We start from the raw sequence: 13,139 nt of genomic DNA, 5'->3' as shown, positions 1-13,139 counted from the left end.
ACTCCAGGCTACACTGCATACCATGGATTTTTGTGAATCCCAGTAGCCAGGGTTAATCTCCTTTGGGTGGGTGACCCTAAGTGACAGATAAAGCTAGCTTCTGATATCTGCCTTTGCCCTTCTCATGATTAATCCTCCTGGAGTCAAGATACATTTTAGATTTTGAATCGAATAATGGAGAGAGAATTGATCCATTCTTATGTTCATATCTCATCTTCCCTCCCCTACCTGGTTACCATAAAAATAATTCTCTACAGAGTTGACAAGACAGCCTCTATATTCACATTACAGTAAAAGAGAAATGGCAGTGCTCGCTCTCTCTCCCTCTGTATATATATACGAATGTATGTATATATGTGTGTGTGTGTGTGTGTCTGTGTCTGTGTATTAAGTTCTGTGGCATTGGCCATAGAGAATAAGCAATAAAGGGAAGATGATAGTATGGGGAAAATAAAAAGAAATAATAGCACTAAGGAAACAATTGATGAGAACAGATATGACTGTCCAGCTTCTGCTAATATATTCTTGCTTCCTCTGCTGCACATGCCATCCAGTCTGTCCCTACAAAGGCTGAACGAGTACTAAAAGGGAGGGGTGCATAGATCCTCTTGCTCCCCCAACAGTGGGCTTGGTTTCTCTTTCTTAGAACGTTTGAAGACTGTATTATTTCTTGCTTCTTCCATCCTCAGGAGTGGCAGATTGGGTGGCAGATAATGGTTTGTGAGCTAGTTTGAGATAAAATTGGATTTTCCCTGGTAAGAGTTTTGCCTTTGCCCTATTCCCTTTTTTTTAACATCTTTATTGGAGTATAATTGCTTTACAATTGTGTTAGTTTCTGCTTTATAACAAAGTGAATCAGCTATACATATACATATATCCCCGTATCTCCTTCTTTCGTCTCCCTCCCACCCTCCATATCCCACCCCTCTAAGTGGACACAAAGCCCCGAGCTGATCTCCCTGTGCTATGCGGCTGCTTCCCACTAGCTTTCTATTTTACACTTGATAGTGTATATATGTCCATGCCACTCTCTCACTTCATCTCAGTTTACCCTTCCCCCTTCCCGTGTCCTCAAGTCCATTCTCTACGTCTGCGTCTTTATTCCTGTCCTGCCCCTAGGTTCTTCAGAACCATTTTTTTTTTTTTTTTAGATTCCATATATCTGTGTTAGCATATGGTATTTGTTTTTCTCTTTCTGATTTACTTCACTCTGTATGACAGACTCTAGGTCCATCCACCTCACTACAAATAACTCAATTTCGTTTCTTTTTACGGCTGAGTAATATTCCATTATATATATGTGCCACGTCTTCTTTATCCATTCATCTGTCGATGGACACTTAGGTTGCTTCCATGTCCTGGCTATTGTAAATAGAGCTGTGTGTGTGAACATTGTGATACATGACTCTTTGAATTATGGTTTGCTTGCCCTATTCCTTTTTTTTCTTTTTTCTTGCGGTACGCGGGCCTCTCACTGTTGTGGCCTCTCCCGTTGTGGAGCACAGGCTCCGGATGCGCAGGCTCAGCGGCCATGGCTCACGGGCCCAGCCACTCCGCAGCATGTGGGATCTTCCCGGACCGGGGCACGAACCCGTGTCCCCTGCATCAGCAGGCGGACTCTCAACCACTGCGCCACCAGGGAATCCCCTGCCCTATTCCTTTTGCACATTCTCTTCATCTGGAGGTTGGAGGGCTGGTCCTGGGTCTTTTAAAATTGACTCAGTCTCCATGCCCAGTTATGATGGGTCCCAATGGATATGGATACAGATACTAAGGAAAGATTTTCATTTCTATTTTACCACATTCTAATTTGTTTTTCCACCTAGAACAAAGATTCAGACAGGCATACTTGTAGTAACCCCAGGCAGCCAGAAAAAGCAGGTAAAGATTTATCTTTTCCTACCAGCAACAACTTAATCATAATTTGCATATATACATTAAAAAAAAAAACACCTAGAGAACCACTGGGCATTTTATAGATAGAATTTTTATTAACATGGTATCCCTGAGAGGCAGATTAAGGTGTAAACACTGTTCTGCTTTACAGAAAGGGAAATGGAGGCAGGTTGACTTACACATGACATCTGGAACCAGAATTTGTATCTGTTCGTACCAAAACCAGTGCTTTTCCCACAAGACTGTACATAGATATACTGAAGACAGTGATCTCTCATTTTTAAAAAAACACTATAGCACACTTCCTAAACTTCCTAAACTCTCTCAGATCCCGAGGCATTGCTTTAGACTCGTGTTTCTTGTATCTTCCTGTCTGCTTAGGCAACATAATTGAGACACCATCTCCCCTTAATTTGTAAGAGTTAGGAATTAGGAAATTCCCTCAGCACCAGAACCCTAATTAATCGTTCATCTACCACAGTAAACTATGGATTTTAGAAAATTCTACCTCCCCACTTCTCTCTCAGATCTCATTCCCATCCCAACTCATTCAATGTGACTAATGATGCAGCTACTTATCCCAGGCCTTGGCCATCACTCACGTTCTTCTTTCCTCTGAACTGCCCATTGAAGTATCTTCTTAAGATACTGGTTTCTGACCTTTGTCTCCCATGGGAGCTAGTCCCCTAAGACTGCTCATCCTTCTTCCCCAGCGCCAGTCAGCGGTTTCCTTGTCAGTAAGCACAGCACAGTACCCGATTTACTATGGAGGATAGGAGCCCATCTCCTGATCTGCCTGGCACTCCATGTGTTAGCTGAGGCGAGTCCCTCTCTGCCTTCTGCACGGCCCATATCTTGCTACCCCTCCAATTTTGTGCTACTCCAAGCTTTGTCTAACCTTCCTTACAGTCTGTCCTTTGCCCTCTGCTCCCTTGCTCCCCAGTTTTCCCATTTTTCACCCATTCAGCACTCAATTTTGCAATGAGTTTTGGAAAGTTCATCCCACCCAGTAACCTTCCCTCTGAGCACTTCCTGCTTCATGAAGCCTTCCTGATTAAAGAGAAGAAAATACCTCTCAAATTTTTTCCAAACTCTAATGCATTAGACCTTAAGTTTTATGCATAGTGTTACTACCTAGCTTTCTAGACTTCTCTAAAACTGTTGCAGCTATACATGTGCACTGTTTGTCCATGTCAATGTCATCTGTTTTAGGTTGTAAGGAAGAGGACAGGGTCTGTTTAACTTGTGCTGTACCTGCTCATCATACTGCTATGAACATGTGGGCAATTAATTCAATACTATTTGATCATAAAGATCAGAATTACACTTGCATTTGAAGAGCTGCTTTTAAAAGTAGATGTATACAGTTGAATATGTGTGCATGTGTGTGTGTAAGTATTGTCAACGCCACTGACCAAAGATAATCTGTCCTCCTTACCATTAGGGTAAAGAGTTGTTGGCACAAAGTGGTCTGTTTTCCCAGTCCACGGGAATGTGGCAAGTGGCCTCTGCGCATTGCAGGTCAGTATTATGTCCACAGGGTGCATGACACTAGCCCAGGTGTTTAGAATGTGTGGAATATGGACAATTCCCTCTTGGCAGTTCTAACTGCTTTCCCTATCACCGCATCCTACTGGCTTGCTCTTTAAGCTTCTGGACCACAAGGGACACATGAAATTCAGATGAGATGGACCAGAAAAAAAAAAATCACACCAGACGCTGTAAATACAGTATTTTTCTATTCCAAAGCTTCTAGGGCTTGGAAGAAACTAAGAAATCCAGGGTTCACACCTCAATATTTATACGAGGTTTACATTGTTTCCCCATATAGCACACCTAGGTTCTTGACAAAATGACTTATAGGTCAGAACCAAATTGGACACTTAAACTCTCCTTCTTTAAGGTAAAGGAAGAGTGTTAATGACAAATATGTCATTCTGAGCACAGGGTTAAGTGAGCAGGAAAAGTCATTCTTTTTTGCATTTCCATTGCTATATAAAGAGCTATACCCATTCAATGAGAATTCTCACTACTTCTCCATGAAATGCTGTGATGGGTTTTTCTAGTTGAAATGCAGTTTATAACAGGATGAGTAAAGAAGGGTGCACGTCAAACTCATAGGATCTACTACTGTGTCCTCTCTATTAAGGGAACAACATAGGCACTGAGAGGGAAAGGTGTTACCGTCAATAAAGGCAAGGAGAGGGAATGAAATCTTCCTTTCATTCTTTTTTTTTTTTTTTTTTGCAGTACAAGGGCCTCTCACAGTTGTGGCGTCTCCCGTTGCAGAGCACAGGCTCCGGACGCGCAGGCTCAGTGGCCATGGCTCACGGGCCCAGCCGCTCCGCGGCATGTGGGATCTTCCCAGACTGGGGCATGAACCCATGTCCCCTGCATCGGCAGGCAGGCTGTCAACCACTGCGCCACCAGGGAAGCTCAAATCTTCCTTTCATTCTTAAGATGCTTTGGGAATTTGACTCTAGATCCAGGAGAAACATAGGAACAAACAGTGGGGTAAATTTCTAGAGTATTTCCTATACTAGTCAGGCACAGATTAGGAGAGATGGATCTCACTATTGGAGGACTTTTCTAAACAATACATGTAATGAGACTGTTTTCTTCATAGATCCTCAGGGGCTTACTTAGGGGCTGGCTGTGAGAGAAGTTTTTCTCGTGTGTGGATCTCTCGGTGCTTATTAAGAGCAGAGCTTTTACTGAAGCACTTGCCACAGTCATGACACCCATAGGGTTTCTCTCCTGTGTGGGTTCTGTGGTGTGCACGTAAGTCAGAACTCTTACTGAAACTCTTTCCACAGTCAGGACACACATGGGGTCGCTCTCCTGTGTGTATCCTTCGATGTGCACTAAAATGAGAACTGTTATTGAAGCTTTTCCCACACTCTTCACACTGATAGGGCTTTTCTCCTGTGTGGGTTCTCTGGTGAATGATAAGGCTTGAGCTCTGGTTGAAGCGTTTTCCACACTCACCACACTGATATGGTTTCTCTCCTGTGTGGATTCTTCTATGGGTGATGAAATTCGAACTGTCACGGAAGCTTTTCCCACAGTCAAGACATTTATAAGGTTTCTCTCCAGTGTGGATTCTCCGGTGTCTAATGAGGCGTGCACTCCGACTGAAGCTTTTCCCACAGTCAGCACATTTATATGGATTTTCTACTTGAGGGGATATCTGATGCATGAGATGGGAGTTTGGACCAAAGCTTTTGCCATATCTGAGATATTTATAGGGTCTCTCCCCCAAGTAAGGTCTCTGATGACTTAGAACTTTACCTAAACTCCTCTCTGGGAATGTTGGTTTTCCTCTTCTCTCCCCTGGGGTCTTCTCCCACTGTCTTCCTGATCTACATTCACTCTCAATGCCTTTACCTTGATTAAGATGCCGGGGAATTTTCCTCTCAGACCTTGCAAGTAACGTCCTGTGTAGTTGTACTTCCTCAGCAATATCCCGTTTTAGATTCTCTTCATTCTCAAATCCAGCCTCAAAACCTGACATAAGAATAGAATTTTTAAAGTTATCCATTTTCTCAATTGTTATGTACCAGGGTAAAGCAAGTATCACATTAGATGATTAAATGTAAAAATTAGGGAGCTCTAGATCCCAAATAACTACCATCTGTTAAAATTCCGATGTTTTACTTCTCTAATGGAATCGATGCTCTGTGGAACACACTTAAAGAATGCTGATCTAAAGAACTTTTGGAAAAGAAAACTTATTTATCAAATGCCCAAGCACTGTGTTAGGTGCTTCACTGTGGTACTTCATTTACATCAACCTTATGAGGTAGGTCTTAACATATGAGCGAATTTACAGGGGTAAGTAACTTTCTCTAAGGTACTCAACTAATAAACAACACAGTCTAGATTCACATACATATATATGTGTGACTCCAAAATCAGAATAATTTTTCTCACAAGGAGGGAAGCCATAATGAAGTTTGGGGGTTCTTTTTCTTATACAGTAGCTGAGATTCAAAGGATCAGTTCCCTCAGAAATCTCAGACTTTTGCGTAAGTGTGTCTGAAGAAAGGTTGTCAGGTTTTCATATATGTGTATAAAGCAAGCATACAGCTGGTTTACAAGCTGAAACTAGAAGAAAAAACAAATGAGAATGAACTTTAAAAATCAACTTCATCCGGGCTTCCCTGGTGGCGCAGTGGTTGAGAGTCCGCCTGCCGATGCAGGGGACACGGGTTCGTGCCCCGGTCTGGGAAGATCCCACATGCCGCAGAGCGGCTAGGCCCGTGAGCCATGGCTGCTGGGCCTGCATGTCCAGAGCCTGTGCTCCGCAACGGGAGAGGCCACAGCAGTGAGAAGCCCACGTAATGCAAAAAAAAAAAAAAAAAAAAAAAAAAAATCAACTTCATCCATCTATGGGTATATGACATGCTACCTGGGAAATGTAGGCTTTCAGATTCCCTGCTAGGTAAACCGCCTAGTAACCTAGCAGGTCACGTGCAGATGATGGCTAACTGACAAAGTCTGCAGCCATCTCAGGTTGATGCTGTAGTGTGAGGAGGCAGGTCAAGTGAATGGGGGATATAAACTAGCTGGTTTATAATAGACAGGAAACATGGAGAAGAGAGAAGGTGGTCACAATAAGAATCCATGAGAGCTGGGTGCAGAGGCCACTTCTGATCTTCAATCTCATGATTTTTCTCCTAAATCCCACTGCCTTCCCTTTGCTATTTGCTATTTCTACCTTAAGAAGTAAAAGGATCTTACCACTGGGGCTCTGAAATAAGACTGGAGCACGGGTCATAGCCTCTGGGGGTACCTCGGTATCCTCTTCATCATCTTCAGAATCTTCTTCTATGGCCTCATCTGCTTCCTCGGCTTGCTTCTCGGCTTCAGCCTCACTGGTCTCCTGGGTGGGACACAAGGCTGCCTCCTCTTCCCGACCATCACTGGGCAGGGCAGCACCCCGGGCACTCACCAAAGCATCCATCTCTTCAAAGAAGGGACAGGTCTCTGGTGCTTGGCCATTCTTGACCTTCCGATAGCTGGTGTGGAGGCTTTTAAACTTGGTCCGACACTGCTCTGGTGTCCTAAGGAAGCCATATTCCCATAACCGCTCAGCCACTGCTCCATACAACTGGCTGTTGCGGTGGCAGTTCTGGAGGGCTTCATAAAACTGAGTCTCACTAAGAATTGCAAGGTAGGTCTTTGTCTCTTCATAGCCCCAGTGTACACCTGCCACCAGAAGAGAAATTTCAGCACCACTTAATCCAGGGCTTTATAGTCTCAATTCCTCAGTCCTATCATCTGCATCATGAAAAATCACCTAAGCTCGGGCTCCTAGGTGAAAAAGTAAAAACACTTCATGTTTCCAAAATCAATACAAACTTTCAGAATGTTTTGCTTCTCTATATCCTATATCAATTTCACAGAGACCTTTATTCCTACATTCTGTTCAAAAGAGGCCTTTCCACCTTATCACTGTAACAATCATTATGTACACTGAGGCAGGTGTACCGAATGCATTTCCCCATTCTTCTGGTAGTTCTGGAATTCTGATCCTAATTAGAAAATAACTGGTATGGGGAAGAAGACCCACAATCAGTCACTGTCAGCCATGAGCCATCCCTAAATTCTCTGATCAATCTTTTTCTACCAGTCCTACTTCCTTATGAATTAAGTTTCCCATGGAATGACTCAAAATCCCAAGGAAGAGTCTCTTTCAGAATCACACTGCTTAATCCAATCCATTTTACGGCCCTTCTTCACTTGCCACAATCTCAAAAAAATCCAGCCCAGCAATAGCAAAGACCTGAAGCGTACAAGGTAAGAACCTGTAGTCATGCACCTTCTTAGGAGTGAAGGAGTGGCAGAGCTAGAAAGAGGAAGGAAACAGAGCACATAGCATCTTCTGGCCTGAACTCTGCTAATGCCGCAGGCCACCCCGACTTGGGCAGTACTTCTTCAGGATGACTACAGGCTCTGCTCCCTGAAGGTACCCAAGGGAGAGGGAAGGCAGATTCTAAGAGCCTTCCTCCCACTTGAGAGCTAGCTGGAGATTACATTGCTTCCATTACCCTCCACTCACTGCAAGTGAAGCAGCTAGCCCATGTGCCATGTTTGTGATTTACCGAAATTTATTCCAGTGACAAAACGGGGAAAAAAAAATTTTTTTTTAAATTTAGGCCATGCAGCATGCAGGATCTTAGTTCCCAGACCAGGGATAGAACCCGTGCCCCCTGCAGTGGAAGCTCAGAGTCCCAATCATTGGACCACCAGGGAAATCCCAAATTTTTTTTTAAAAAGGAAAAGAAGGGGCTTCCCTGGTGGTGCAATGGTTAAGAATCTGCCTGCCAATGCAGAGGACATGGGTTCGAGCCCTGGTCCGGGAAGAGCCCACATGCCGTGGAGCAACTAAGCCGTGCGCCACAACTACTGAGCCTGTGTGCCACAACTACTGAAGCCCACGTGCCTAGAGCCCGTGCTCCATAACAAGAGAAGCCACCGCAATGAAGAGTAGCCCCCGCTCGACGCAACTAAAGAAAGCCCACGCGCAGCAACGAAGGCCCAACACAGCCATAAATAAATAAATAAATAAATAAATAAATAAATTTATTTATTTTAAAAAGGAAAAGAAAAAATCCAAGACAGAAGAACACTAGAACAGAACAAAAGTAACAACACATATAATGAAACATGGAAGGGACACATAACTGTTCCCAGTGCAACTGCAACTCTGGAGTAGTCCTGCTGCTGTGCCACATTTTACAGTTGAGGACGCAAACTGTGAAATGGTCAGATAGCTGTGTGAGGTCACCCAGCTGATTAGTGGTCAGGGTTAGAAACGAAGTCTCCTGATTCATACTTGGTGCTCTTCCCATAGCAACATGGTTGTACAAATTACATCAACAGTAATAAGTGATATTTTAAAATGGTTCCATAGGCAAATAATATTTCAGCAGAGTGTTAAGCAAGGTTTCTTGCTGCAAGACTTCTTAGTCCTGTTAAAATGCCAACGTGTGTTGCAGATCTCACAGAGGAAACAAAATGTTTCCCCAACTTTGGGCAGTCCTTCACTATGCTCTTCTAAGTAAAAAGGAACACATAATAAACTGACCTTGAGTTTGGAGAAGTAAAGATAAAACACCAGTTCATATAAGGTGCTCAACAAATATTAGTTCTCCTTAAAGATAATACAGTACCAAGTTTTTCTCAGCCTTCAGTGATTTTATAATCAGGAAAAAATATTTTAAGAAAGAAATGGAAGGAATGATACTCCTTTTCAGGAGTCTCCTGAATTCTCTGAGTGTATTTCTTTAGAATATCTAAAATTATTCTCTACTTACTATTAGCTCACTGATTTTCCCACAAAAGAGAATGAAATACACAAAGAACTGAGAAGTGCCTCTGTTCTCTAAGTGACAAAGCTGGCAGGTGACATTAAGCTTCCTGACTCCACATCCAGCCTCATAACTCCTCAGTCTAATCCTAAAACCCCAAGAAGAAAAGCTTACCACTTGGGCTTCGGAAAAGGACGGGTGTGGTGTTGTCGTCGGGGTCCTGGGAGGTGGCCTCCTGGCCCGCTTCCTCACTGTCAGACTCTTCAGCCATGGCATCTTCTCCCTCCTTATGCTGCCGGTCCTGTTGCTCTGGCTCCTCGGTCTCAGCATCACTGCCCACCAGGCCAGAGTGAGAGGCTGCCTCCTCCAGGCCATTACTGGGCAGGGCAATGACCTGGGCACTCATCAGGGCTTCCATCTCTTCAAAGAAGGGGCAGGTCTCAGGTGGGTGGCCACTCTTGACTTTCCGATAGCTCTTCTGGAGACCTTTGAACTTGGTCCTACACTGCTCCAGGGTCCGGAGGAACCCATACTCCCGGAGCCGCTCAGCCACAGCCCCATACACTTGGCTGTTTCGATGACAGTTTCGGAGAGCCTCATAAAACTCAGTTTGACTGAGAATTGCGAGGAGAGTTCTGGTCTCTTCATAGCCCCAGTGCACACCTGCCACCTTCTCATCCTCGAAGCCCCAGTGATCCTGTTCCACCCACCTTCTTCTCTCTCTCCTGGATGGTAACAGATCAGCATGCATTCGTTTGTCTCCTGTGTGACTGCCTCTTGGGAGTTCCTTCTCGGAGCCCAGATCTGGGATCCATGGCTCTCCTTGGTCCAACTTGGAGACCACACTAGATTTAGGAAATGGAAATCCTGCTTGCAGGGAAGCAAACAAAGGATATCATAGTTTGGACTGATCATAAAAAACATCTCTGAGTTCAGACCTGCCTTTTTTATCCAAGAGGCTTATAAAGCAAAGTATCTAAGAAAATGTTTTCAGAAAGTTCAATGGGTTGAAGAAAGTGGGGAAAAATACATGAAACCTCAAAAAATGAGAAATATTTTATTTTCCAGAGCAGGGTGACAAGAGAGGAAAACGTTCTGTTGTGTGTTCAGAGCAGATAATTCTGTTCCAAGTTGCTCCCTAGCTCTCCTAACCACTTGTAGGCAGGTCCTGCACTGCTGGAAAGTCACCTCCTGCCTCCTACATAGCTGACCAACGTGGGGGTTATTCCAAGTACAACTTGTAGCAGGCCCTCTGGATCCACGGTTCCTCCACATCTGCAGACTTACCCAACCACAGTACTGTAGTAATTACTATTGAAAAATATCCATGTATAAGTGGACCCACACAGTTCAAACTCACGTTGTTCAAGGATCAGCTGTAGTTCTCTACTTGGGGCCAGAGAATTAAACTCAGAGTGATTTCAAGGGGGAGACTGTCTTCAACTCTTCCATTTCCTTCACACTGAATCACGAAGTTCTAAAGGTTTTTCCCTTAGTATATCCTTTATTCCTACTGCCACCATCCAAGTCTAGACCCCTTGCCTTCTCACACCTGGGTAACTGCAGCAGTCACTGTCCTACCTAACTCCAGACTCTTGCTTCCTCAGCTCACATGCTATTTGTATTGCCAAACCTTAACCTGAGTGGTTACCAGGCATGGCCCATTCAAAGCAGACTCCTCTCTCCAGAACACAGCACACGTTTATTCACCACTCTGTGCCTTTCCTTTAACTCCCTCCCTTCTACCGAAATTTAACCCATCAGTGCCCTCATGAAGCCTTCCCTACAGCCCTCCCTCATCTCCCACTCTGCCAAACCCCTATTGTACTCACACAATTGAGTAACAAGTCATTGTTTGGCATTGTTTCAATACAGTTCAGTTCAGCACATATTTATGTTCACTTTTGTGTCCTCAATCATATTATAGGCTTTTTGAGGATAGGCACCTTTTCTCATTGCAGAGTACCCTGCAGGGTGTTGAGCACATGGTAGGTGTTCAAAACTGATTAATTCTGCAAGTCTGTGTGTGCAGTTGAGGGACTGCATCTGGATCACTAAACAGAGACCACTACCAGACTGGCTGAGAAGGCTAGCATCTTGGCTGATAAGATCAGAATTCAAAACAAACCTCAACAAGTTAAAGAAGTGATCAAAGAAAAAAACACACAAAATGGAGTTCTGCAGAGTACAACGAAGAAAAACAAGTTTCACAAAATCAAGTTTAAGAATAAGAACTAGGCACAAAGACAATGGGGAAAGCTCTAGGAGACGGGGGAGTATCAAGTGAATGACAATCATTAGTTGAGTTATATGGAAAGAAAGTGTAGTGAAATTCTGAAGTAAAATTCTTACTCTGCCTCTACCTACCAGACACTCACTGGAATAATATATATAATTTAATTCTCCACAATTAACATGCTATTTGGAGAACTTAAAGTTTCCAAGGGAGAGTAACAAAAACTTAGTAGGTCTGAAGAATGGAGATTCTGGGGAAAAGCAGAAAGAAACAAATATAGTTTAATATGGAGAAAGAAAATGACTAAAAGAAAAATGTGCTTTCAAGTATAGAAAAGAATTTTTATCTAGAAAATACTGACGTAGTGTCATCGTTACCAGGAGGAAAGAAATTCCAAGTTCTGGAAAAACTAGGGAGCCATCCTCTGGCAGACTTATCAAAAGAGGAAATATAAGAATTGCAGCAGAGAGCTAAACTATATGCCTTCAGGAGGTCCCCAACAACTGCATACTCTATGTCCACTCTTTCCTGAAATCCCTTTCCCACTCACTACTCCCAACCCTACTTCCCAATTTAGAATGGCATCCTATCTTCCCATATAAATCTACTCCTCACCGCTCCTTTGAAAAGGTCTGAGCTTCTCCTTTGGGTTCATCTGCTCCTGTGGTCCCAGGTCTGGGTTTCTTGCCCTCTCTTTCTTGGGTACACCCCTGGGCTGGGGTTCCACTGACTCCTGCCGAACACTTAATAACTCTCGTGATGATTTCAGGGGTGTCATCTTCTCCAAGCGCACTTCCTGCCCCTTCACAGAGACTGTGACCTAGAAACAACCCCCATGAATTGTCACTGCAAGGTCATAATCAGGGGTATTCCCAGAGGAGATTATTTATTACCCCAAAAGAAATCATCCTTTTGGGACATGGCTAGGGTTGGGGCGGGGGGTGGTTAATAGTGAACAAGGGTCTTTCTTAGTCCATTACTGTTAGCTTAGAGCAGCTGGAACTACAAAAGAAAAAGATCAAAATAGTAAACCCGACTCCAGGCTAAAAAATAACTCCCCTTTCTTCCCTATTAAGTAAAAAACTATGAAACTATGAATAACTCGTTATGATACCTAGCAAAGGTACACCCAGGTAGCATCTCCCGATAAGCTCTATCTGAAAAAGTTACCTGTTAAAGGACCAGAAGTATAAGCATCACCAAGGGAGACTGTGCCCCACTTTAAATCTGACTGTGCCTTACTTTGGCCTTTTATCCTGCCCCTGCCCAGTCACACACTTCTGAATACCCCCTCCCTGCTCACCGAACGTCCAGGTCTTCCAGGCTCTCTTTCTAATTCTTCCACCAGAGCCACTGCCTCCTCTCCACTTTCTGGACATTGCTTTTGTACCCATTTCTGGATCTCCCCAGGTAAGACGGTCAGGAACTGCTCTAGCACCAACAATTCTACAATCTGCTCCTTGGTGCGCACCTCCGGCCTTAGCCACCGACAGCAAAGTTCCCAGAGTTGGCTGAAAGCCTCCCGGGGCCCAGCTACCTCCTGGTAATGAAATCTCCTGAAGCGCTGTCGGAAGGTCTCAGAGTTAGTGCCATTCCCTCTCAGGGTAGGTTTGGCCATCGTTCACAGCAGAAAGCAGCTTCCCTCCACTTAAGGGTCTAGGTTCCAGGGCTTACACCCATGTTCTCATGTC

General features: G+C 44.0%; 1 protein-coding gene across 1 annotated transcript; it reads right to left on the bottom strand.

Annotated features, from left to right (window-relative positions):
* Nucleotides 1-3,656: 3,656 nt before the first annotated feature.
* On the bottom strand, nucleotides 3,657-13,128 carry ZSCAN29 (zinc finger and SCAN domain containing 29; the record flags this gene model as incomplete). The annotated part of the gene is made up of 6 exons (XM_079699127.1): nucleotides 3,657-4,375; nucleotides 5,284-5,403; nucleotides 6,640-7,107; nucleotides 9,387-10,079; nucleotides 12,752-13,004; nucleotides 13,123-13,128. The coding sequence occupies 6 exons, from the start codon at nucleotides 13,126-13,128 to the stop codon at nucleotides 4,308-4,310; spliced, it is 1,608 nt and encodes a 535-aa protein (XP_079555253.1). The 3' UTR covers nucleotides 3,657-4,307.
* Between the last annotated feature and the right edge of the window lie 11 nt (nucleotides 13,129-13,139).

Source organism: Hyperoodon ampullatus (genome assembly GCF_949752795.1).
Source record: "Hyperoodon ampullatus genome assembly, chromosome: 3".
In the NCBI taxonomy this organism is placed as follows: Eukaryota; Metazoa; Chordata; class Mammalia; order Artiodactyla; family Ziphiidae; genus Hyperoodon; species Hyperoodon ampullatus.
The sequence above is the reverse complement of the archived record's forward strand: the minus strand, read 5'-3'. Positions and strand labels throughout refer to the sequence as shown.